Source organism: Macaca mulatta, chromosome 20, assembly GCF_049350105.2.
Source record: "Macaca mulatta isolate MMU2019108-1 chromosome 20, T2T-MMU8v2.0, whole genome shotgun sequence".
NCBI classification, from domain to species: Eukaryota; Metazoa; Chordata; class Mammalia; order Primates; family Cercopithecidae; genus Macaca; species Macaca mulatta.
In genome coordinates, this window is record NC_133425.1 from 3916071 (window position 1) to 3941274 (window position 25204).

The 25204-nt window shown below is 57.1% G+C and overlaps 2 protein-coding genes and 1 long non-coding RNA gene across 4 annotated transcripts in view; 2 read left to right on the forward strand and 1 right to left on the reverse strand.

Annotated features, from left to right (window-relative positions):
• Nucleotides 1-25204, forward strand: part of ELOB (elongin B) — a 183333-nt gene that overhangs the window by 51566 nt on the left and 106563 nt on the right. The window lies entirely within an intron of this gene.
• On the reverse strand, nucleotides 1948-7700 carry LOC144337842 (uncharacterized). The gene is made up of 2 exons (XR_013411440.1): nucleotides 7569-7700; nucleotides 1948-4277 (listed from the first exon to the last, which is right to left on the reverse strand). It is a non-coding gene; the product is annotated as an uncharacterized LOC144337842 (long non-coding RNA).
• On the forward strand, nucleotides 1948-24759 carry KCTD5 (potassium channel tetramerization domain containing 5). 2 transcript variants are annotated; one of them, XM_028841083.2, is made up of 7 exons: nucleotides 1948-2226; nucleotides 11752-11860; nucleotides 13649-13740; nucleotides 15563-15658; nucleotides 18124-18249; nucleotides 20875-20933; nucleotides 23010-24759. In XM_028841083.2, exons 1-6 carry the CDS (start codon nucleotides 1975-1977, stop codon nucleotides 20917-20919), a joined length of 720 nt encoding a protein of 239 aa, XP_028696916.1. In that variant the 5' UTR covers nucleotides 1948-1974; the 3' UTR covers nucleotides 20920-20933; nucleotides 23010-24759. The 2 variants fall into 2 exon arrangements, with proteins under 2 accessions (XP_028696916.1, XP_014980876.1); XM_015125390.3 differs by lacking the exon at nucleotides 20875-20933.

The window sequence follows — 25204 nt, forward strand, 5'->3', positions numbered from 1 at the left end:
ATTAGGAGACTTATGAAAACAAATAATGTAATTATATTAGGATATACACTTTTGTAATTTTATTCTTTTTTTTTTTTTTTTTTTTGAGACAGTCTCACTCTGTCGCCCAGGCTGGAGTGCAGTGGCTGGATCTCAGCTCACTGCAAGCTCCGCCTCCCAGGTTAACGCCATTCTCCTGCCTCAGCCTCTTGAGTAGCTGGGACTACAGGCGCCTACCACCTCACCCGGCTAGTTTTTTGAATTTTTAGTAGAGATGGGCTTTCACCGTGTTAGCCAGGATGGTCTTGATCTCCTGACCTCGTGATCCATCCGTCTCGGCCTCCCAAAGTGCTGGGATTACAGGCTTGAGCCACCGCGCCCGGCTGTATTTTTATTCTTATATAAGGTTATTTGCTGGCTATTGGTGGCCTCTAATTCAGCCTGCTAAAAAAAATTTTTTTTTTTTTTTTTTCTTGAGACAGAGTCTCACTCTATCGCCCAGGCTGGAGTGCAGTGGCCTGATCTCGGCTCACTGCAGCCTCTGCCTCCTGGGTTTAAGCAATTCTCTTCCTCAGCCTCCCAGTAGCTGGGATTACAAGCGCCCACAACCATGCCCGACTAGTATTTTGTATTTTTAGTAGAGATGGGGAATCACCATCTTGGCCAGGCTGATGTTGAACTCCTGACCTCGTGATCCACCCGCCTCGGCCTCCAAAGTGTTGGCATTACATCGCGCGCGGCCAAATTTTTTTTTTTTTTTTTTTTTTTTTGAGACGGAGTCTCCCTGTTGCCGGGGCTGGAGTGCAGTGTCGCGATGTCAGCTCACTGCAACCTCCGCCTCCCGGGTTCAACTGATCCTCCTGCCTTAGCCTCCCGAGTAGCTGGGATTACAGGCAGGTGCCACCATGCCCGGCTAATTTTTTGTATTTTTAGTAGACAGGGGCTTTCACCGAGCCAGGCTGGTCTCGAACTCCTGACCTTGTGATCCGCCCACCTTGGCCTCCCAAAGTGCTGGGATTACAGGCGTGAGCCACTGCGCCGACCACGCCCGGCCTAAATTCTAATATACGAATTATATGGATTGAATTCATGTTCGGGGCCACGTTGTTGTATGCATAGAGGTACAGCCTTAAATGTGAACAATTACTATAAACTATATTTTAAAACTTTTTTCTGACTTTATTACATAAATTTTCTTCCTTTTTTTTTTTGAGATGGAGTCTCGCTCAGTCACCAGGCTGGAGTGCAGTGGCGAGATCTCAACTCATTGCAACCTCCGCCTCCCGGGTTCACGCCATTCTCCTGCCACCGCATGCCGAGTAGCTAGGATTACAGGCGCCCGCCACCAAGCCCGGCTAATTTTTGTATTTTCAGTAGAGACGGGGTTTCACCCTGTTGGACAGGATGGTTTCGATCTCCTGACCTCGTGATCCGCTCGCCTGGACCTCCCAAAGTGCTGGGATTACAGACTTGAGCTACCAGGCCCTGCCCTTATTATATAAATTTTGTATTGGGTCAATGATTTAATCATATCATTTAATGAATCTGTTTATTCTTTTTTCCCCCCCAAATATTTGTCCTTCAGGGGTAGTTACCAGATGATCAATTTTCCTCGTATATTCGGTAGTCTTGTAATAAAAAGCATGTAGAGTGTAGACGTCTGCTGGTGTGGCTCCTCCTTCGACCGGTGCATGAGCTGGGGTCACGGTGTGGGTAGAGGCTAGGGTCTGGGTCAGGCGCTCACCCCGCTTTTGGGAAAGCGAGGCAGGTCGCCGCCGCAGTCCGTCAGCATTGGCGCCCAGATCACGCCGGTTCCGCTCCCGCCGGAAGCGGGCCTAGCCTCCTGCTTTTCCGGACCGGAACTTCCGCTTGTCGCGTGACGCCGGGGCGGGCGCTCTACCGGGGCGGACCTGTGGGCGGGACAGAACTCGGAGGACGCTATTAAAAGCCGGACGCTTCCGGTGGAACGGAGCTGTGGCGGGGCTTGCTGGGATCATGGCGGAGAATCACTGCGAGCTCCTGCCGCCGGCCCGGGGCGGCCTCGGGGCGGGGCTGGGTGGCGGCCTGTGCCGTCGCTGCAGCGCGGGGCTCGGCGCCCTTGCCCAGCGCCCCGGCAGCGTGTCCAAGTGGGTCCGGCTCAACGTCGGCGGCACCTACTTCCTCACCACTAGGCAGACGCTGTGCCGGGACCCGAAATCTTTCCTGTACCGCTTGTGCCAGGCCGACCCCGACCTGGACTCGGACAAGGTGAGGGCCGCGCGGGCCAGCCCGGAAGGTCCTGGCCATCCCGGCCTGCGGCTACCGCACACGTTCTGCTTCGTGCAGAGGAGACCTCAGCGGGAGCGGGCGACTCTCCTCGGGCTTCGAGCCCCGCGATCCCTTGTCACCAGCTCGTCCCCAGCTTCCCCCGACCCCCTACTCTGGGAGGGGAGGACGAGGATGGCGCCCTGGAGTCCACTGCTTTGGAGGATCCTGAGTCGCTTCACCCTGGGGTGTCTCTTCCTCGCCCTCTTTGCTTTTCGGTGGAGGAGGCTTCCCAGATCCTGGACTTTGCTGTGATTCTACTTTCTTTTTCTCAGTAGGTTCTTTTGCCCAGGGTGTGTGAACGCCTTCTCTTCTCTGTCCTAGGATACTTGCTGGCTCTGGAAACAGAACCCTTGCGTTGCTCTGTCCTTTCACATTCTGGACGTTTGAATTAACGCTGGCGCGGGGGTTGACATGGGCGGCCCTTTTTTTTCCCGGTGACTTGCATTTAGAGAGTTGGCTCTCCATCCTCTCCATCCACAGCACGTATCACCCACTCAGCACCTCTTAGAAGATGCGTCCGTAGTATATAGTATGACTTTTCGAAGGGAATTTTGCTCATGTTAAGGGTTGCTTTAGGGTTGTCCAGGAAGAGCCAGGTAGGGAATCTTTCAGTCTGCTTTCTGATTAGCTTAGTTTTCTCACTGTCTTCGCAAAAAGACAGGAATTTCCAGGTTAGTTTGCCGCTTGTCTTTCATCAAGCGAAATGCTCATGCTGTTGGGCAGATGGCAATAGAAACCTTTTATTACCTTTTTTAAGAGTTGTGAAGCCGAGGAAGAGTGTCTTGGGAGTTGTGCAGGATTGAAACTTAGAAAAAAAGCGTGTTTGAAGAAGATGTTGCCTGTTTCTTCAAGGCAGTTCACAAGCCTTACACTAACTTTGCTGGGTCTGTCAGTTGAGCTTACATGATTGCACTTGGCTTTGTGCCGTGGCAGCCAACATTTGCCATGCATGAGCCTTCCCAGAAAGGCTCGGATCCCTCTTCAAGTTTGAGAAGCCTGACTGAAACCATTCTCAGCATGGCATGACCATGATCAGGAAAAGAGAATCTGGAGTTACTGCTAAGGCCGCCTTGTGGGTAGAAATGAGGGTTTGAGATGCCAACACTCCTGACTCTCCCCACAACTTCCAACTGTTTCCATTGCTCATTTGACCAAGCCGTCTCCTCAGAGAATTGACTCCCAGGAAATGACAGTATAGGCTTTTGTTAGCTGTGATTTTCCTTTCATAAGGGTGGGTGTATGTTTTACTGTTTGGTTTTTCTTTTTAAATAGCAGGGCTTAGTGGTCACTCCCTTGCCTTTCTACTCAAGCGTTCCTGTTTTGTATGTGAAATTAGATTTTAAATTGCTCTTGTTCATTGGATTCTTTGAGGCAATGTCTATCTATTCAGCACTGGAGCACTTGATTGAGAGCTGATTAACTTTAGCACAGTTAAGGTGGTTCATCCCTTTATTTTACAGTTCCTTAAGATTTTGTTAAAAATTATGGGCTGGGCTCGGTGGCTCACGCCTGTAATCTCAACAGTTTGGGAGGCCGAGGCAGGTGGATCTCGTTGGAAACCAGCCTAGCCAATATGGTGACGTCCGGTCTCTAGTCAAAATACAAAAAATGAGTTGGGCGTGGTGGCAGGTGCCTGTAGTCCCAGCTACTCCGGAGGCTGAGGCAGAAGAATCGCTTGAACCCGGGAGGCCGAGGTTGCAGTGAGTCAAGATCACACCACTGCACTCCAGCTTGGACGATAGAGCAAGACTCTGTCTCAAAAAAAAAAAAAAAAAAAAAAAACAACTTTACTGTAGGAATCAATTCTTTGGGGAAGGGATAATTAATCTTTCCGAATATATCTATGTTATACTTGCTCTTTTCATCATCCTCCATTTAACCAGGTTTGATTTCCAAATGGTAAAACTGAAACTCAGAACATGAAGGTAAAGTAGCAGTACAGTCTGTCTCATAAAATAGTTGGAGTAGGGGCCGGGCATGGTGGCTCACACCTGTAATCCCAGCACTTTGGGAGGCCGAGGCGGGTGGATCACCAGAGATCAGGAGTTGCAGACCAGCCTGGCCAACATGGCGAAACCCTGCCTCTACTAAAAATACAAAAAAATTAGCTGGGATTGGTGGCGCGTGCCTGTAGTCCCAGCTACTCGGGAAGCTGAGGCAGGACTGTCGCTTGAACCGAGAGGTGGAGGTTGCATTGAGCTGAGGTTGCGCCACTGCACTCCAGTATGAGCAATAGAGTGAGACTGTCTCAAAAAATAATAATAAATAAACAATAATTGTAGTGAAGGTTAGTTTTAGTGATAGATAATTTGCCAGAAGTGTAGTGCTAATTCATATTAGTCCCAATACTAAAGTGTTTTTCGTCAAATGAGGAAATGTGTAAAATGCTTCATCTTAGTTTTTGTCTCCTGTGGCTCTGATGAAAGAATGTCCCAGGAGATTCCTCCTAATTAAATCCTGAGTGAGGAATCTGAGGAGGAGGGGAAGGGGTGTCAGGAGTGGGAGGCCATTAATTACATGATAGAAGACAAGCAGGATGTTGCTTCACCTGTAAAGATCTCTAAGCTCTGACCTCAGAGTTGAGATTCATGAAAGAATATTCCTAGAGTTGGATTTAAGCGTGAATCTGGTGGAAGAGTCCCTGCCTGGATTATTGGACTAGTGTGGAGTGAGCACCTGGGCTTGCAGAATGTGGGGGTCTGGAGAGGAGTTGGATGGCGAGATTTAAGGGGGAGGATTCCCAAGGAACCATAGAAGCTTTGGGTGCCTGAGAGGTTGGGAGAGCACCCTGTTAAAGCATCCTATCTGGCAGGGAGGAGAGCTCTTGACAGACGGGTTGTTAGGGAGGGTGATGAAAGCCACACACATCAAGAGGCTGACCTGCTTGCCCTCTGGCCCCACATCTAAGCTTCTGGGCTGTGACTGCCCCCAACCAAGTCCTCAGAGCCCAGCTTGGGACCCACCACCCACCATACTCCATGCTCCCAAGCCCTTACTCTGCTGTTCCAAGGGCCCACGGATGCCACGAAGTTCTCTTTCTAGACAGCCTGGTGTGAATTTTCACTTCCTCCTGGGACTTCCCCCAGCAGGACTGTGGCTGTGTTGTGCATTTCAGCATCTGCTCATCTGCTGCTCTGTCATGTTTCTCTTCCATGGTGTCTTTAAGGGCAGGCCAGGTGGAATGTGGCTTCCCAAAGACTCGATTCATTTGGGTTAGGTCTCTTGTACTGCACGATCCCTGGCCCGTAGGCGTTGTTGGAAACAAAGTCGAGTTTGTTGTTTCCAGCTAAACCAGCCCCTGCCTTAGTGTGGAGATACTTCAGGAGTTAAAAGGAAACAGGAAACACTACTGCGTTAGGGTTGGAAACCACTCAGAAAGAGGAGGATTCGGGGAGGCTTCGGTTCCTGCAGCTGAGGCAGCCCTGGAGAAAACTGCACGTGAACTTTTGCCCTTTGAACAGGGCCCGTGTCCCAGCTTGAGGGTTGCAGATGTGGTGGCATCAGATGGGTCTTTGAGGGGTGGGGCAGTCAGGGTGCCTCTAACAGTGTACTTGGTGTTGGCAAGACCTCGGGGGTGGAAAGTTATGAAAGGAATTGTTCAGACAGGGCTCAGTGATGGGCTGTGGGCTGGAATACTGTCTTTGAAGCCGCTTGGCAAGAGAAGTGGGGATCACGTCGAGTGGGGATGGCAGATGATGTTCTGTGTAGCCAGCACTGGTGAGAGCTGCGGCGGCCTCAGTGTGAGGCTGTGAGTGGGTGTGTGCGACGGTGATGGACTTGGTTTCACACTTCAGTTGAGGATGTGGCTCTGAGCATGTTCTTTGCTCTGACCACAAGTCATCTTCTATTCTGGACGTGAGCGATGGTCCCCGCGGTGCTGGGGGCTCCCGGCTCCTTCCCCACTGCAACAGGTGCTGGTCCTCAGCAAACCTGTGCTCACCTCTTTATCAGGTGCCTCATCTGAAGCCCTTTAGACCTTAGGCCACGAGTCAGTGCCATAAATTCCTGAGAAAAGGACTCGCCTCTGGTGATGAAATGGAACATTTCTATTGGGTTCAGTCCCAGCTAGGAAGAATGAAAGAAAACACTTTTGAGCCTTTCTGAGAAGAGCTTGTTTCGGGGCACCTGACACGGGCCTGCGGTCTTCGGCCTTCTCGCCTGCAGACCTCTGGGAGTGGCTGGGAGGAAATGCTGTCGCTGCCTGGGCAGTTCCTCTTTCTGGCCCTGCAGGTGCAGCCTTCAGTGGCTGTCGTCCAGCAGGGCAGTGACTAGTCTTGGTGTAGCAGGAGTCAGAAAACTGGCCCACCCGCCTGTTTTTGCAAGTAAAGTTTTACAGGAATGCAGAGATGCCCGTTTGCTTATGGATTGTGTGTGGCCGTTTTTGCTCTGAAAGGTCAAGATAGAGTGAGGTCTAAAGCCTCGCCAGGGCTGGTCCCCGGTCAGAGAAGAGAGCAGTGGCTGTGATGGGGCACCTGCTGCCTGGTCTCTCCCCAGCCCTGTTGTTAGCCACCAGGCATCCCAGGGACTCCTTTTCAGACTCTCGTAGGCACTTTGGTTCTTTTAGCAGATCCCCCCTCCACATCTCAGGTCAGCAGTCCCCAGGCATGGTCTTTAAAGCCTGGGGAAGAACCTGCCTGCGTGGCACCATGGGAGGGGTCCTCGTAGCGGAGGGGCCAGCAAGCCATCTCTCTCCCAGGATGTGCTTGTTCTCTGTGGGCGTCAACTGGGCAGCTCTCCCTGGACTGCAGAGCACCTAGAACATTCTGGCCTGGGGTTGGTGTGACGGAGCATCTTCCTTGGAGTTGGGGAGCCTGGGTTGGACTCTGCCCACACCGGGCCTGCCTCGTGACTTGGGGTGATTTCGTGTCCCTGTGAGCTGTAGTTTCTTCCTCTGTAAAGTAAGGGTGACATCCTCTCCTGAAGATGACAGATGTGGTGCCCCCGCCCCGTACCTGGTGCCAGGCCAGTGCAGTCAGGAGAGGCTGTGCCTGGCTATCTTCATTTCATGCTGATACTTAGTTTTTATTTTTAAATATTTATTTATGTATTTATTTGAGATGGAGTCTCGCTCTGTTCCCCAGGCTGGGGTGATTTCGGCTCACAGCAACCTCTGCCTCCCAGGTTCAAGCAATTCTCCTGCCCCAGCCTCCCAAGTAGCTGGGATTATAGGCACGAGCCACCAGCCACCACGTCTGGCTGATTTTTGAATATTCAGTAGAGACGGGGTTTTGCCATGTTGGCCGGGCTGATCTCGAACTCCTGACCTCAGGTCATCTGCCCACCTTGGCCTCCCAAAGTGCTGAAATTACAGATGTGAGTGTACTTAGCTTTTAGAAAGAGTATGCCAAGAACGCTTTTTTCTTCCTGCAGCTGCACTTAATTTCTTTTTCTTTCTTTTTTTTTTTTTCCGAGACGGAGTCTCGCTCTGTCGCCCAGGGTGAAGTGCAGTGGTGCGATCTCGGCTCACTGCAAGCTCCGCCTCCCGGGTTCACGCCATTCTCCTGCCTCAGCCTCCTGAGTAGCTGGGACTACAGGCGCCCGCCACCACGCCTGGCTAATTTTTTTGAATTTTTAGAAGAGACGGGGTTTCACCGTGTTAGCCAGGATGGTCTTGATTTCCTGACCTCATGATCCGCCTGCCTCAGCCTCCCAAAGTGCTGGGATTACAGGTGTGAGCCACCACACTCAGCCAGCCGCACTTAATTTCTGTTAACGTCCACTTCTGGCCACACTCAGCCCTGCCAGCTTTTGGTGATGCGCCAGAGGCCGCTGAGGGCCGTGCGTATGGCCAGGAATGCCTCTCCCTTCCAGTCTCCTTGCTGCCGCCCAGAGCTCGGGCTGACCCTAGCAGGACAGGCCCCCACAGGCTGTGTCTCCACCTCTGGGTGCTGGTGCTGTGGGAAGGGCAGGGCTTCCTGGGCAGCCCCCGAGTTTTCTTGCAAGAAACCTGAGACCCCTGCTCCTGAGAGGGCTCCAGTTCCTGCCGAGCAGAGCGGGACCCTGCAGCGACCTCAGCTTGGCAAGACCCCCCGTGGTGCACCTGAAGCATGTTTCTTCCCAGAGAAGCCGCTGGACCTCGTGTGAAGGGCCAGGTCATGAGACCACACACGTCTGCTTCTCACTAAGCTTTGAGTCATGCGTGGGGCACGGACCTCCCAAATTCCAGTTTCTGTGCTGGGTGAGGCCCAGAAGCAATGGAAGGGAGGGGTAGTGGGGAGGCAGCAGGCCTGGCGACCAGGGCGCAGGGGCCCCCCCGCTCTCCGAATCTGGGTGCCTTGGACAAGCCTCCTTGCTCTCTGGCCTCAGTTTCCCCATTAGTAATTGGTGACATCAAAGGCCTCTCATGGGCCAAAGACACCACACATCTGCATAAAACAAAACACAAGAGAGAGTAGAGGTGAAGCTCTTGTGTGCGAGATTGGATAATTTCAGAGTAAAAACTCAGTATTTCTAATTAGGTTGATTGCGGATGTTGGTGCACAGAAAATTCTGTGCCTTCGCGTCTAGATTTCTGTGGGGCAATTTGGCAGAGTTGGCTCAGGGCACCTCCCCCTCTTGATTTCGTCCCCTCTGGTGGCAGGTGTCTCCGAGCGCTGGGAGTGACTGAGAGCCACAGGGCTGACTGAGCCTCTGTGCGGAGCTCCGGGAGCTGCGGGAGCAGTGGGCAGCAGCAGGGTTATGTTCCGTTCAGCATCTGGCGTGAGAGTTTGCCAGTCTCCACCCTCATTCCTCACTGCGGTTTTCCTTTTTTTTTTTTTTTTTTTTTGAGACAGAGCCTCGCTGTATCGCCCAGGCTGGAGTACAATGCACAATGTTGGCTCACTGCAGCGGGGCTCTTGGGTTCAAGCGATTCTCCTGCCTCAGCCTCCCTAGTAGCTGGGATTACAGGCACCCTCCACCATGCCCAGATAATTTTTGTATTTTTAGTAGAGACAGGGTTTTGCCATGTTGGTCAGGCTGGTGTTGAACTCCTAATCTCAGGTAATTCGCCTGCCTTGGCCTCCCAAAGTTCTGGGATTACAGGCATGAGCCAGCATTCCCAGCCCTTCACTGCCATTTTCAAGGCTGCTGGTTGCATTAGGGACGTGTGCCTGAGAGGCTGGGGGACCCCCACGTTGCCCCTGCTGCTTTGCTGGGCAACAGCATGGATGGTGGAGAGCTGCAGCCGGAGTCTGGTGAGATGAACAGAGTGGCCAAGCTTGTTACCAGACTACTCTGAGCACTGCTTTCCTGACCAGATGTCCATCTGCAGCTGCCCTGTGGACTTGGGGAGTGGGCAAGCAGTCAGCTCTGTCCGCGGGGTCTTTTCTCCATCTCCCAGGGCTGTGTGTGCCCTGGCTCGGCGCTGCCTCCCATGTGCTCCCGTGTCCAGGGTCACCCTCTCCTTTGTGGTTTGGAAACTGCCCTGCCTGGCCTACGGCCCGTGGCTCCGGCTGAAAGCTGGGACCCCTGGAGATGGGTGGCTCAGCCCAGCCTGCTGGGCCCACTCAATGCCATCTTGGGCCTGGCCACAAGTAGGTCAGATGCCAATTCAGTGAGATGCGGGGAAGACGAGGGAAATGACTTATCAAGAAAACAGTCTTAATTATGGCTCTTTTACAAAAAAAAAACACCATGAACCTTCCCGAAAATCAAGTGCAGCCTGTGCTGGTTGTGTAAGCCGTGGAAGGCACTGGAAAGCCAGGAAGAAGAGCGCCCCCACGCCCGGCCCGCAGCATCTCGCTGGCTTCGTGGTGGCCTCTCCTCATCCCAGACTTAGAGGCGTGACCAGGCCGGGGCATCTTTCCTTCCTTGTGTTGTGGGGGCTTGGGCAGGCCCTGCTGCTGGCCTTATGGGCAGCACAGGGGCCCTGCCTAGGTTGGCCCAGGCGCTGTTCTAAACCTCCCCAAGGTGACCTTGCTGCCTTTGTCTCCGTGAGCCTAGGAGTATATCCTGAATTTTGTATGATTTTGTGTTTCCCATTTTCCCATGTTCCTTAATTTTTTGTTGTTTCTGCATCAGGGTAGAGGCTACCAAGCCACATCCCTAACACCAGCAGTGAGCTGCCAAGGCCCTTGCGCATGGGCTAGGCACTGTCGGGGCCTGGGCTGGCGCCACGAGTAGCCCCCGCACGCGCTAGGCCTATCTGGAGCACGTGACTCACTCGAGCTGGGAGCACCAAGACCTTTGCCTACACGTGTGGAAGCGAGTCAGGCCACAGCAAGACCTGAACCCTGGTGGGATTTGGAGGTCCTGGTTTAAGACCTTGGCACGGCCGGGCGCGGTGGCTCAAGCCTGTAATCCCAGCACTTTGGGAGGCCGAGGCGGGCGGATCACAAGGTCAGGAGATCGAGACCACAGTGAAACCCCGTCTCTACTAAAAAAAAAATACAAAAAAATTAGCCGGGCGCGGTGGCGGGCGCCTGTAGTCCCAGCTACTCAGGAGGCTGAGGCAGGAGAATGGCGGGAACCCGGGAGGCGGAGCTTGCAGTGAGCCGAGATCGCGCCACTGCACTCCAGCCTGGGCAACAGCGTGAGACTCCGTCTCAAAAAAAAAAAAAAAAAAAAAAAAAAAGACCTTGGCACTTCCTGTGGATGTGGAAATCTCCCATTGAAAGCACTCAAAGAGTGCAGTGGTGAGAGCAGCACCTCCACACGCCACTGCCTCCCTGCCCTGGCGCGGATGTCCCTGACCTTCCCCTCTGCCCAGAGAGGGCCTGTTTCTCAAGGAACCACACCAGTTAGAAGGAATCCAGGGGAAGAAATGGCCAGAGAGCTATAAGGCCAGCCACAGAGGAGCCAGTTTTGGAATTTCCCACCAAGGGTTCAGCCTGCTGCTCACCCTTCAGCCTCTGGTGCCCCACGGCTCAGCTGGGTTCTAGGGTCTACGTGGTCTCAGGGCAGGCCATGCAGGGCTCTGCAGTGTCACTCTGGGAGAGGGCTGTGGAGGCAGCTGCAGGCCCAGTGTGCCGAGTCCACAGAGTCTGGATGTGTCCTACATAGGCCCAGAGGTTGTGGGGCTCAGAGAATTGAACCACGTGGGAGGAGTGTAGTGTGGCAGGGGCCCCATATGAAGCCCGCTGTCCTGGAGGCACTGGGGCGGCGGCGGGGGTGCAGAGCGGCCGATAGCCTCCAGAGGATCTGGGTGAGGTTTTCATGTGTGTTTTCCTAGAGGTCTTGCAGTTTTGAGGACAGAGGTCCAGGGCACAGTGGCCTCACCTTGGAGTACACAGAGCCAGGCTGTCTCCATACAGAGAGACTTAAACTCACTTAGACCTGGGATGGTGGCTGGTCAGGGTTAAGCTGTAGGTGGCAGGACGTGGCCACACCGTCAGGGGTTTCCCGAGATGCTGCAGGCTCAGGTCTGTTGGGGAGAGGCCTGGGTCACCTGGTGCCTCTGAAGCCTCCTGATGTGACCGGGCCTTGGTGGACCTGCAGGAACTGTCGGCTTCTCACAGAGGACTCACCGTGCTCTGCTCTCTTTAGGACGAAACAGGTGCCTATTTAATCGACAGAGACCCCACCTATTTTGGGCCCGTGCTGAACTACCTGAGACATGGCAAACTGGTGATTAACAAAGACCTCGCGGAGGAAGGTAAGCCGACTTTTGAGCATAGGTGCCTTAGCTTTGGGGGCAAGGGCCTGACAAAGGTGCCACGGGCTCCACTTAAGACGCAGATGCCTGCAGCCTGGGCCCCCAGGGAGGAGCAGGCCCTGTACTCTGAAGCTGGGGCCTACGTTCTGGTGCTGAGGCCACGGGCAGCGGCGCAGCTGCCGGACAGGGAGGTCTGGGGACCCTGTGGCTGTGGGGTCCTCCCCGGCTGCAGCTCCTTGGAGGGCTCCCTCTGTGCAGGCTCCAGCTGGCGACACAAGGGGGCGAGGGGCTCCTCCCTGCTGTGACTGAGGTGGTCTGAGCAGGTGTGTGAGGCACATGCCCGGTGATGCCCACGGTGTGGCTCAGGGCCCTGGTTCCCTGGCCTGCTCTCCCTCAGGGACAGCCTAAGGGTGGTATCTCTGTGCCATCACCTGGACTGTGCCTGCTGCTGCCAGCTGCCGTGTTCCATTCTGAGTGGTGGTGGTGCAGGGACGGCACCCACACGCGTGGGCCCAGGCTGGCCTGCCTGTGTGCTGTAGTGCTGGCTTGGCTCAGAACAGCCCGAGGCCTTGCCATGAAGACTGAGGGTTTCTGGGCACCTGCGTGCAGGCGTGGCCCTGCTCCCCGGCGTCCGTGTCTGTGCATCGGTCTGTACTGGGCAGCGTCTCACTCCGTTTTTGCTCTGGGTCTCTGGGCCTCGGCATCTGCCTGCCTCCTCCGAGTTCACGCGGGGCGCGGGGTGACGGGAGCTGTGGCCCAGCCCTGCTCCCGCTCTGAGACTGTGACCCACGCTGCCCACTCCTGTCTCTTTGGCAGGCAATGTCTTTCATATGCGCTCTCTCTGGTCGCCTGGGCAGCCCCTTGTGTTCTGCCATGGAGCCGTTTGAGTCCAGGCTTCACTTTATCTCAGTCTGCCCCTAGTGGGATTGGCTCAGAAACAGGCGCTAGACACAAACCGCCTGGGCTCGCTGGCCCGCCTCTAACCCGCCTCCGACGCGGCCACTCGCCCTCGGTGCTGGACAAGGGGGCTGTGCGGGACCCATGCAGGGCTGGGAAGCCTGTGACTCTGAGGCTCTCATCTCTATCCTGTGTGGCCCTGTGCTATGTAGGTGGCGGGGTGTTGTCCTGAGCTGCCATGTCCCATGTGTGGGTTCCTCTGGAGACCACCCATGAGGAAGCCCTGAGGCTAGACCTGTGGAATCTGCTCTTAAGGCTCTTAAGGGAGGTGTGCAGTCCCTAAATGCGGCACATTTAGGATGGCAGACTTTGGGAAGAGCTGGAAGTGACCCTCTCAGCCAGCCACAGTCTTCCCTTTGAATGGGGTAAACTGAGGTGCCAGGTGACTGAGACATATGCACAAGGCTGCAGGCCTGAGCCCCACACAGCACCCCACCCAGTGGCGTGGCCGTGAGCAGGTTCCCAGCAGGAAGCCTTGGCCTCCAGGCTTGGAGGGAAAATGCCAGATCCTACCCCTTACATGCCGTGGCCTCAGTTTAGGCATGCACTGAGCTGCATGTAACCAGCGACTCCATACCTGGCGGGCCACTGGAGGTTGCTCGAAGTTGCCTAGGGTGACTTGAGCTGGAGGTATTTAGTCCACACGTCGGCCCTCTCGCCACAGCCCCTCCACCCATAATCCTGGAACCCCGCAGGGCTAACGTGTCTGCAGGAAGCCTGTTAGGATGGGGCCTGAGCAGCTCACGCTGGGCCGAGCCATGGGTCCTCATTGCAGGGGATTCTTTGGTTTCGTTTAGTTTAGTATAGACAATTTATTTTTCTTTATTCCAGGAGTATTGGAGGAAGCAGAATTTTACAATATCACCTCGTTAATAAAACTTGTAAAGGACAAAATTAGAGAACGAGACAGCAAAACATCACAGGTAAGAGAAATAACTAAGGCTAGAAGCTTTTATGGCTGGTGTGAAGGAATGGCTCCCTCTTACTCCCCCGATCGGCTGCCTCCCACATGAGTCCTGCAGTCTGGGGCTCCCCTGCCCTGAGACCCTTGTCCTCTGTCACCACCCCAGTGCCCGCCAGCTCCGTCTACAGCCTCGCCCCAGGGTCCCTTGAAGGATCCGTTCAGCCTGCCCGGCCCAGCCTCTGGGAGCCCCCAAAGGATGGTTGTAAGGGAGTTGGGCATGGGAGACGCGTGGAGGGAAGGAGGGCCCCATGAGGGCTGGTCGGGGAGACCCTGAGGTGGATGGCATCTTTTAGGGAGCAGAGGGTGCCAAGGGCCTGCAGCTAGCATGACTGGAGGGAGACAGCAGAGGGGTCATGTGGATCTGCACAGGCGTCAGAAGGACCTTGGTTTTATTGGGAAGAGGGGCGAGTCGCCACAGACAGACCTCTCACACCTAGCGCAGCCCTTCTGCAGCCCGGGGAGCCCAGGTTGTTGGTGGGCTGTGCCCAGTACCTCCTGTGGAGGGGCCACTGCTGGGCCTTGGGCATCAGTCTTGTCCCTGAGAGCTGAGCCTGCCCCAGCCCCAGCTTAGCATCCTTGGGAAGGCACCAGGAGTGGGTGTGGGCCACACTATGGCTGTAGCTGCCATCAGAAGTCTCGGTCCACTTAGAGCCCTGGGCCCTATGCAGAGACTCCTAGCCTGGCCGCTCAGGGCCACTGGCCACCTAGCGACATGCCCAGTTCCCCCTCCTGCTGGAGTTCCCTTGGCACCACTGAGGGATCTGGAGGGGCTCCTTATCTGTGGGGCAGGAGCTGTGTCCCACACCCTGGGTCACCTTGTCCAGCCTGCTTTTTTCCCTGTTGTGTGACCAGGCTGTGTGGGTGCTCCCTGCCTCAGTCTACCTGCCCGTATGACGCAGGTGGGTGAGAAATGGTGCAGGTGAGAGAGTCCTTGCAGTCCAGTCTTGCTGTGACACACAGTAGCATCTTACTGTCTTGCAGAAGAAGGCACTCGGTTGTGTGACCTCGAGGCCACTGTGTGCCTTTGTCACTCATACATCCCTGGCATGAGTCACCATCTTAAGGTCAAGGACCAAGGATCCCTGAACCCTTTCTCACTGCTGTGTTTCCATCCAGCTCTGTCTGCAGCCGGAGTCCTCTGTAATGACTGTGTCTGGGACATGGGGCCGCCCTGCCCACTGGGGAGCAGCTCCATGCAGGCGGGTGGCCCTGGTGGCTCACCATCACTTCCAGGACCACAGCTGCCTAGAGGGGCATAGCAAGTGTGCCAGGCAGGTGGGGGATTAGGAGGTGGATGGAGTTTTGGGAAGCAGCGCAGCCTTGGGGAGGCCTCAGTCCAGGCTGCTGCGCAAGTTCAGGAGCCTCTTCTGGTAGCCGGGAGTGAGCTTTGTCTGCCACTGGCTCTCAGGGCCCTGCCTGCCAGAGCCTTTCCTGACCAGTGAATTCAGGGCTGCATGGTTCCTGCATGCGGAGCAGAAATGGACGCTCTCGTGTCGTCATGTGGAGCCACAGGTGCTCTTGGGATTTCAGGAACATGACTCATTTTATTTTGGAACTTAGAAATAGAAATATTTTTGGAGGCGAACGAGGAAGCAGAAAACAGCAGCTGTTCGGGCCGCGTGTTTTGATTTTGTGGATGTGCTCAGGGTTGCTTTGGGCCTCGTGCCCTGCGCTGAGAACTGGAGAGTGAACCTCAGCCTCCCTGGGTCACCTGGGCTGGGGCCACAGGCAGCAGCGGGACATGGGTGGCCCGCCCTTACTTGTGCCCATTGTTCTTGCAGGTGCCTGTGAAGCATGTGTACCGCGTGCTGCAATGCCAGGAGGAGGAGCTCACGCAGATGGTGTCCACCATGTCTGACGGCTGGAAGTTTGAGCAGGTGAGGGGTCGTGGCCAGGCTGGCGGCAGCCATGCTGCAGCTGAACTTGTACTCACAGTGGCTCAGGGCTCAGTGCTCCTGGAAATGCAGACTTCGCTGCTGGCGTCTTCCTGCAGTTCCGGGGGTGCTCACGACAGTGGCCTGCGCCCTGTTTCCACTGGAGGAGCCGTGGGAGTTCGAGTGTGGTGGGCAGAGGTGTCTCAGGCTCTGCCCCGTACCTTTCCCTCCTCCCTGGCCTGCCTCTTCTTCCCAGCACTGCACTTTCTTCACATCACCTGGCACCTCTGTGTGACCAGGGGATTGGTGTCCCCAGAGCCTCCTGGCAAGCCCACCACTCAGTGCACGCCCCCGTCCCCCACAGCTCACTCCAGTGAAGCATATGGAGGCCCTGATGCCCTTCTCAGGCTGCCTCCCTTCCTGCCTGTGCTGGAAGGTGCTGCCAGGCCCCCGTGCCTTCTTTCCGCCTGGCTTTACCAAGCTGTGGCGGGTGGGGTCTGATGGGTCTGTGCAGGGCGTGCCTTCTTCAGCAGCTTCCATGGGAGCCACCTGAGTGCTGCATGGGCCACTGTGCTGTGGCCTTGTGGCTTGTCATCGGGGACCTCAGGACACATGAGGCATGGCCTCTGAGTGGGGGACCCTTGCCCACGGCCTGGCTGCCACTGTTCCTGGTGCTAGGCAGACACTGAGGATGGGGACAGTGACCTTGCCCAGCCCTCCCTGTCCTAAGAGTTTCCTCTGTCACTTGCTTCTGTCCGGGGCAGATTCTGTCCATGACCCAGTGGCCCTGCCAGGTTGTGGGAGTGACAGGCTCAGCCAGTGTCCCTCTGAATGAAAGCCGCCTTTTCCTTTGAGTCTTTCAAAATAATCACATTGTAGGGTACTCTGAGCCTCCCCTTAAAATGTCGCCAAAGACATTTGCATCCCACCGTCCACCCTGAACCCCTAGGCTGGGGGCCGGGGTGACTGTGGGTCTCTGTGCTGACAGGGCAGCTGACCAGCAGCCTGGGCCCTGCCCTGCACTGGCGGCTGCATGTTTCTCATGCTCTGACCTCACCAGAATCGTGCCAGAGGCTCCCATGGGAACAGAAATCTCCACTGCTAGGCAAGCCCCACCTCCCCGTTGTCAAGAGGCCCTGGGAAGCTGTGTCAGCAGCTCGGGGTCCGTGAACAGGGCTATCCCCATGTGGCACCTGTGCTCTTCTTGCAGCTGTCTTGTGACTTTTCTGGCTGGGAGGGAGCGATGTGTCTTGCCCGTAGTGGGCACCTCCCTTCCGGGGCGGCTTCAGGTCTTTGCCCTTAGCGCTTCTGGGTGGATTCCGAACCCATTGCAAAGAACGGGTGTCCTCCCCGTTCCTTGATTATGACCTGCTTGGCACGCTTCATCCCTTGGCGACCTCTTCTCCCAGTTCATGTAGGGAAGCTGCTGGGCTGACCAGCTGCCCCGGCTGTGGGGTGGGACCCTGCGGGGTGCTGGGAGGTGGCCAGACCGGACCTAGGGTCCCCAGTGGTCAGCAGGGGATTGCGAACAAGGCTTGGGAAGTGGCTGGGGTGCCTGTGAGGACACAGGGGCTCCGGTGGGCATGGCCATGAGTGCTCCCAGGGGTACCCTTAGCTGCTCGGGCCCATGCCAGCACCCCTGTGGCCGCCTCACTGGGCTGGGTCCACTGTTGCCCACTGGGTCAGCCGCCAGCGGCACAGGAACACCAGCTAACTGCGGGTTGCTCTCCCGGCCATTGGTCCAACTGTGCAGGTCATAGTGAGGCCAAACTGTGAGTGCCACCCAGCTGCTTTTTGGCTTGGTGGTGTGCTGCTGGCATGCTTTTTGTGATTTGCATATTGCATTTTAATTTTCCCTTTAAAAGCACAGAAGTTCCTAGGGGCCCAGATTAGCCAGCCATGGGCCAGATGCCTGGCCAGAGAGACAGGTTGGCCCTGGGCCTGCATGGCCTGGCCTGCCTGGTCACCTGGAGGGAGGCAGGTTGGAGTGGCCCAAGGGTGTGCCCAGCAGGCTGCAGCAGACCCACCCTGGCCGAACTCCTGGGCAGCACAGCTCCTCCAGCGGCTTTTGGTCCAGTCAGCGGGCCCCAAGCTCTTCCCTCCAGGCTATCAGAGCTGCCCTCCACTCTCCTCCCGCTGCCCCTCTCCCTCCACCCCAGCTCAGGGACCCTTCTGCACCCCTCCCCCTGGGGCAGCGGCCCCTTTTGTCCCAGCTGGAAGCGCCAAGGAAAGCTCAGGGTCCTCGCAGAGGACGAGCTCACCCCGTGCTGTGCCATGGTGTGGGGGTGCCGCACGTGTGCTCGTGCAGGCGTTCTGGGGCTTTGTTTTCCATCCATTTCCTCAGGCGTCGGCAGTCTTTGCTGCGGCTTTCGCGTTGGCAGGCACGTCCTGAGCCTGGGCCGGTCAGCCTGGCTGCGTCTCTCTCAGGCTTCAATGGGCTGCATCTCAGGCTGTGTCTTCCCTTGCAGCTGGTCAGCATCGGCTCCTCTTACAACTATGGGAACGAAGACCAGGCGGAGTTCCTCTGTGTGGTGTCCAAGGAGCTGCACAACACCCCATACGGTACAGCCAGTGAGCCCAGCGAGAAGGCCAAGGTGAGAGCTGGGATGGCCCCGGCCTGGGGCAGGCTTGGGTGGGAAGGCTCTTGCCCTCTCAGAGCTTCCTCCTCTCCTGCCATTCTCATCAAGCCCCCAGTGTCCGCCCCTGTGGCCTTGCTGACTGGTCAGACGCATGGTCTCCCGTGGGACAGGGTCTGTCAACACAGGCTCCCAGTAAGCTCCTGCGACCTCCCAGCCTGCACACAGAGCTGCTCCTGGAAGGGGCCCCTGGGCCTACTGCAGGGGCTGTGCTCTTAGGAATGCCACTGAGGGCTGTGTCTCAGGGGACCCAGGGTTCTCTGTTCCCAGGGCACAGCCTCTGCTGTGTGAGTGAGGACTTGGGACGCTGAGGCCTGGCTGGCATAGGGATCTGGGCCATCCCTGAGTGCAGGGATGTGGGGGTCCAGTTGTCGTGGTGGGGATCTGGGCCATCCCTGAGTGCAGGGGTGGGCACCCTGGCTCAGCCACTGTCTGGGCCTCATCTTTGTTGAGAGGAGGGTGTCCTGCAGGCCCTGGGATTCTCAGGCTGCACAGAGTGGGCCCTGTGTGGCACCCAGCCTGGCAGCACTGGCGCAGACTCTGCGGGGGTTCAGGCCCTTCTGTTTTCTGTGGGGCAGGCAGCTGGGGTGAAATTCAGGTACCCCTGCCTCATTTGCTTTCAGGTTGGCCCCGTGGCCCTGCCCACAGGTGACCCATTCTGGTGGCATTTCCTCTGGGCACATTCTTAAGGTTGAGACTCCAAGATGGACAAATGTGACCATCTGAGCAGAATCCGGCCTTGGCCTGGGCCAGCTCCACCTGGCAGGACTCCCGGACCTCAGAGCCAGGTGGTGGCTGGAGAGCCCTTGGCTGGGGTCTGCATGGGTCTGGGAGAGCCTGGGTGGTGGGGCAGGCTCTGTGGGGAGCCAGCCTGGGGTGAAGGCTCGGGGCATTGGCAAAGGGTGTTGAGTGGGTGCCATGAGAGGCCAGAACTGGAAGGTTTTTAACTGGTGGCATTAAAGCAGGGACACCTGGGCAACCGCAGACTCTTGGCTGGGGGCCTCTGGCCAGCCACCAGCAGTCCAGGACTGTCCCTGTGAGCCTCTCCGAGTCGGCCTTTGGAGGTATGCCTTTGGGAACAGAGGGGCGGGGCCACCAAGCACATCTCCTGGAGGCCTGTGGCCCGGTCACTGCAGCCTTTCCACCACGGGCGACTGTCCTGGCCCAGAGCCTCCCTTGCTGGCCGCCGGTTGCCCTCTTGCTGTGGGCAGAGGGCAGTCCTGCTCCACCACTGTTCCTCGAGGCCGGGGCAGTATAGGGCTAGGACAGGCCCTGGCTCATGACAGCCAGGGTGGAAGCTGGGGTTCCACCGCCAGGCTTGGAGATGCTCTTCCATTTGAGTCTCAGGCCTAGGAGGCAACCCCTGGAGCTCAGTCACAGGGAGGCGCTTCTCTTCCTCTTGGAGCAGTCGTAGGGCTCTTTTCTAAATGGTTTTATTTTTAGAAGTTTTTTATTTCTGAGCTTAGTTTTTATAACCAAGCTCCCCTGGGCTCCTATCCCTCAGGTGGCTTGGCAGCTGCAGAAAGGACACGCTCTGTACTGTGAGGAAGCTCCAGGCATGACCCCAAATCCATTTGTGGTTGAGAATGTGGCCCTATTTCATTTTCCAAAAATACCTGCTCTGAAGTGGGGCAGCTGTGGTGGCTTCTTGATGGGGGTGGTGTCAGCAGTGCCCCGGAGGCAGAGCTCAGGCCAGGGCCTCAGGAGGCCGTGGGGAATTGCTGGGGCCACAGCTGGAGGACTGTGATGGGGGCACCCGAGTGTGGCTGGGCTGCACAGGCCGCATGGTCTGCAGGCCCTCGTCCCTGGTGTCCCTGCAGCATGTGTGGCCTGGTGCTGCTGGGCAGCTGTCCACACTTCAGTCAGCGGTGGCAGGAGCAAGGGGTTGCACTTGTTGCAGGCGAAGGTGGTCCACACATGAGCACACCTGCTTCCCACGCCAGCCCCTCAAGAACTTGTTAGAAGGACGCGCAGAGCTCACAGAGCGCTTGAACTCGGGGCTGCTGTTTATTCCCAAGGAACAGAGAGACAGGTTCAGATCAGCAAGGGCGGGCGCCTGGGCAGAGGCCAGGGTCTGCCCCGGAGTCGAGCAGTGCCCGGGCGGCTGAGGAGGGGGTTTTTGGTGTTTTTGGGGCTCCATTCCATAGCCACGCTCGATGGGTAGGTCCGCCGCCTGCCACCATGGCTGATCCCAGTCTTACCTCCTGTCACCCAGGGCCCCACCCTCTCTCCCGCAGCAGTGGGGCCAATGCAGTGGGGTCCGCAGAGGCCCTCCTATCAGGCCAAGATCTGCGAGCTAGCGCCATCTGCCAGGAGTGGGGCCGGAGGCCAGGCGCCTCTGGACAGGGTTCAGCCCCTCAGCATGTGGTGGGACAGGACCAGCCCCAGATCACGAGATGCAGCTGCCTCACACAGGGAAGTTTCACCTCTGAGATGTGGCAGAGCCCCTGAGCCTGTGTGTCTCTTCATGGCGTGGCCTCACTGGAGGGTCACCGGGTGTGGGGGTTTGGGCCCGGGGTAGCCGCCCACCCGCACTGTCCTGACAGCCTGTCTTCTCCCCTACTGCACGCTGCACGCCGCCAGAGTGACGACGAGGACGAGGGGCACCCAGGGAGTGGCTCAGATTAAGTGTGAATGTCATGGTGAGCTCCGTGGCCTCCTTGACCCCATGGCCCCAGCTGACCCTTGCTGCAGACCCTCCCTGTGTGTCTGTCTCTGCCCCGTAGTTGACAAGAGCCCTCCACACTCCACGCCAGCTGTAGATCGGAAATAGCACTGTCTGGGGGGCGGTGGGGCTGTTGCTGTGGGGGCAGACGCCCAGGGGCAGTATTGGGGCGTTTGTTGGGATGACTGGAGGGTGCCTGTGTCAGGCCAGGCTGTGGACGTCAGTAGTCGCAAACACAAGAGCCCTTCCTGGAGGCTGGGCGGGGAGCGCCACTCTTGCTGGCAGCCCTAGTGGGTGACCTTGTCTGGCTCAGGCCACAGGCTCAGGGCCAAGGGGTCAGGACCACTGCAGCAGACAGCAGACCCCGATCTCAGCTGCCAAAGCCCACGGCATCCCTGCTGTGCTCAAGCCTCCCAGACCAGCGTGTCCTGCAAGCTCCTCAGCCACCCGTGCCTGCCTTCCTGTGGGGTGCCTGGCCATGGGGTACAGCCTCAAGGGCCCCCTGGTTGGTGTCTGCAGTTGGGCCTTCCTGTGGAAGATGGCTTAGGGCGAGAGTGTGTCCAGAAGACGTGGGTCTCAGCCTGGGGTGAGAGTAGACAGAGTAGCTAGTGCTGCCCCGGCCAGTCTTGGGAGGGTGAAGGACAGCACTTTGGCTGCAGGTCTCCAGGGGGTCTCCTGCCCACATCAGGAGGGAGCTGTTGGGGCTCCCGGATGCTCCGATGCCACGCTGCTCGTGGCCTGTCCACTGCGCTGCTTAGTTTTACACAGGGCTGGTGGGGGCTTGGGAGCTGCACTGTCTCCCTGAGTCAACTCCAGACATCCCAGTAAACTTGGGTATCACCCTGGCCCAGGGAGGGATGTGCTGGCCTGCGGGATGGGCTCCTCCGAGGCACTGGAGAGTGAGTGGGAGCCTCGAGCTGGAAGTGGCCCAGGGCACTGAGCCTCAGGTGCACCGTTGGGGGTGGAGTATTGGAGTCAGGCTGAGCAGCTCAGGGGACATGGCCTCCGGGAGCCTTCGGAACAAGCCTGGGGCGGCATGCACCTCTCACCACTGCCCTCTTTCTGGTCAGTGCAGCATGGCAGTGACTTTTGGGAGGCTGTGCCCGGCGAGGGCCCGGGCATTGCTGCCCCACCTGGTGTTTCGCAGCCCTCACGTGACACATGGAGACAGCCGTTGTGGGCCACGCACAGTGAGGCTGGCTTGCTCCGAAGCTCCCTGCCCGGGAGCGTGGGCTGGTTTCCCCTCCACATGGTCTCTGGGGCTGCCGTGGCTCATTTTGGGAGTTCAGCTCAGCAGCATTGACCAGCGCCTGAGCCTGTTCTCAGGGGAGCCCAGGCCGACTTGGGGGTGGCCTCGGGGGGTTCCTGGATGCTGGTGAGGAAAGTAGGGAGGGTACCCCAAGGAAGAGTTCTGAGGAGGTCAGAGGGTGGGGAGGGCAGGGGCCGAGGGGCGGTGGACTCTGCAGGGCTGCCGTGGTCCAGATGAGGAGGGGTCCCCACAGCGTGATCTGCACTTGGGGTAGGCCTCTGCGGGCTGGCCGGTGTTCCATGGGGCAGCCGGGAGGGGCCGGCATACGAGGTGGACTGGCCAGGCTGAGGTGCGGGGCCGAGGGCTTGGGCAAGGGGCATCTCCAGGAGGGTCTGGGTGTCGGGGTGGGGGTGGGGGCTGCAGTAGGCATAGAGGAACGGAGGGAGACAATCGGGGAGCGGGAACTGCTGAGGGACCCACGGGCCGAGTTGCATTTCATGTCTGAAACCCAGGACTGAGTGGGTGAGAGGGCCAGGACTCAGCACTTTTGGGTGGGCCTGGGAGGGGCTGCCGTGCACAGTGAGCACTTCCTGTGTGGGGCCTGGAGATGTGCCGGTCACCCCGGTGAAGGTCCTGGGCCTGCCAGCTGAGTCCCCAAGAGCCTGGCCGGTGCTGCTGGGTTCTCAGGGCCCCCCGAGCTGACCCCAGGCCTGTGGGCTCTGTTCTCTGGAGCAGGCGCCTGGTCAGGGCCACCTCCCTAGCCCAGGGCCCAAGTCCTCATTTTATGCATTTGGTGTTTTTCAGATTTTGCAAGAACGAGGTTCAAGGATGTAAGGGACATAGTATTGACAGCTGAAGAAATGATTTACGTTTTCCCAAGATGTAATGAACTGCCATGTCCAGGAAGCTTGGCTGTGAGAAGAAACCTGCTTTTGATCATTTTTCTAGAGATCTGGGTGTGAATCCTTTTTTGCCTCTGAGGTGGGTGGTGAGAGACGGGCCCAGCTGTCCAAGGCCAGACGTCCCCAGGTGGGGGGAGCGCAGCGGCCGGGTGGGCACTGCCTCTCGGGGGGGCCTCGATCTGTTTTTTCCAAGTGCCACATGGGACTGAGGCAGACGCTCCCAGTCAACCCGCTCAATACTGAAGATGGTGTGAAGGAAGCGTTCTTGGTGCTACACAGTCTGGAAAAGCAGCCTGGGCTTCACTGGCAGGAAGCGGCCGCAGCCGCATCGGTGTCCAGCGCGTCGTGGCCTCTGGTCCAACCGCCAGGCCCTAGTCTCAGTCAGGGAGTCTGCTCTGCCTCCCAGGCGGGATCGCTGGTTTCTCTCAACCTCGCAGAGCTCCTGACACAGGTGGCTTCTACGTCGTCACTACTTCCCGGTGTCATTCCGAGGCTGGGCCTTCTTCTGACACAGGCTCCAACCCCGCCTGACCAAGCCTGGGATAGTCAAGGCTTCTCAATTTGTATTTTCCAGGCGAGAGAACTTTGTACCCCTTTTCCGTGTGGATAGACTCCCCAGTGTTTATACTCTGGAAATGCCCACAGGGCTTGCTGCGTGCAGACTGATCTGTTCCACCCGTTAGCGTGAGGTAGCAGTGTCGCCTCGTCCCTCCCACTGCGGGCTCACGGGGAGCTGGCGCCTGTCAGTGCCTTGTTGCGCCTGGCATAGAGGTTGAGCTGGAGGCCTGTCCACTGGCTTCTGGAGCTGAAGGTCTGGGTCACGGTGAAAATTCGGGATGTTTACAGAGCATCACAAATGCCTCTCTCTCGCCGCTCTCTCATTTTCTTTGTGTAACTATGCAGCCTTTCCTCTCTTTCTGGGATGTTTGGGACTTTACTCGACCTGCACGGGCTCTGCCCGACATGCCGTGGGAGCTGCTGGGATTCCTTTAGAAACCGCTGCCCGCATGCTTTGAAAACAGACCTTTCTCAGCTGGCTGTGGGGACCTGTCAGAGTCTGGGGACCTGGTGTGCAGGGCAGGCTCCAAGCGCTTTGCTTCCGGACCTCAGGCTTCCCAAGGGGCGCTGTGCAGACTAACCACCGGCCTCCCGCCTGCAGGTCAGAGGCTCTGACACTGTCTGGTTTCCAATGCTTCTGGAGACTTCCTGCCTAGGCCTCATCCTCTTCTTTGCCAGTCACCTGATTAACCAGTTCTCCAGCATTAGGACTTACCTCCTCGTTTTTGTAAGGTCTCTTGTATGTTGTTACATGTTTGGCTTAAACAATTTATAAAAGCCTTTCTAGAAGGCAGACTTAGCCACGGTCGACCCTGTCCTCCCCAGCAGAGCCCGGGAGGACGACGGCCGCTGGGGCTCCTGGGCATCCTCTCTGGGGAGCTGCTGGCCGCTTAGCGTTGTTTGACTTTTGACCTTGACATAGTAGATAGGCTTGTGGTTTTTTTAATTTAAAGATATTAAGACTTAATTCACTAAAATTTATTCTGAGGGGATATTTATACTTTTATACTTTTTTAGGTATTGTATTTTATCAGCTTACAGTTTAATGCCTAAGTTTCCCCTGAAAATAGCAAATAAAATTGTGTATTTATGAATGAGCGTAGCAGCTGTTAATGGTCTTAAGATGCAGGGAAATGCCAACTCGGGTCGCTTGGACCAAGGTGCTGCCTCTCCAAGCCGCCCAGCCCCACTGGCCGCCACGGCTCACTCGGGGCTCTGCCTCTCAGTCGATGACCGGGGCAGAGCCGGGCAGTCCACGGGGTGCTAGCTTGGCTGGGGCCACTGGATCAGAGCTGCACAGCCTATCCCTGCATCCTGCTCCGCCTGGACACCTCACCTGCCTCCAGCAGATATCATACCCCCATCCTGGGGGACTACAGACCATGTACAAGGGCCTTTTTTTTTTTTTTTTTCCTTAAGAGACAAGGGTCTTGCTACGTTGCCCAGGCTGGTCTTGAACTCCTGGGCTCAAGTGATCCTCCTGCCTCAGCCTCCCAAGCAGCTGGGATTCCAGGCGTGAGCCATTGCGCCCGGCTCAAG

Bases quoted from the DNA above. Each gene is read 5' to 3' on its own strand.
- KCTD5 (XM_028841083.2), top strand. From the start codon at position 1,975: ATGGCGGAGAATCACTGCGAGCTCCTGCCGCCGGCCCGGGGCGGCCTC. The intron at 13,741-15,562 runs GTAAGAGAAATA...TTGTTCTTGCAG, and splicing joins GAGACAGCAAAACATCACAG to GTGCCTGTGAAGCATGTGTA. The intron at 15,659-18,123 runs GTGAGGGGTCGT...CTTCCCTTGCAG, and splicing joins ACGGCTGGAAGTTTGAGCAG to CTGGTCAGCATCGGCTCCTC.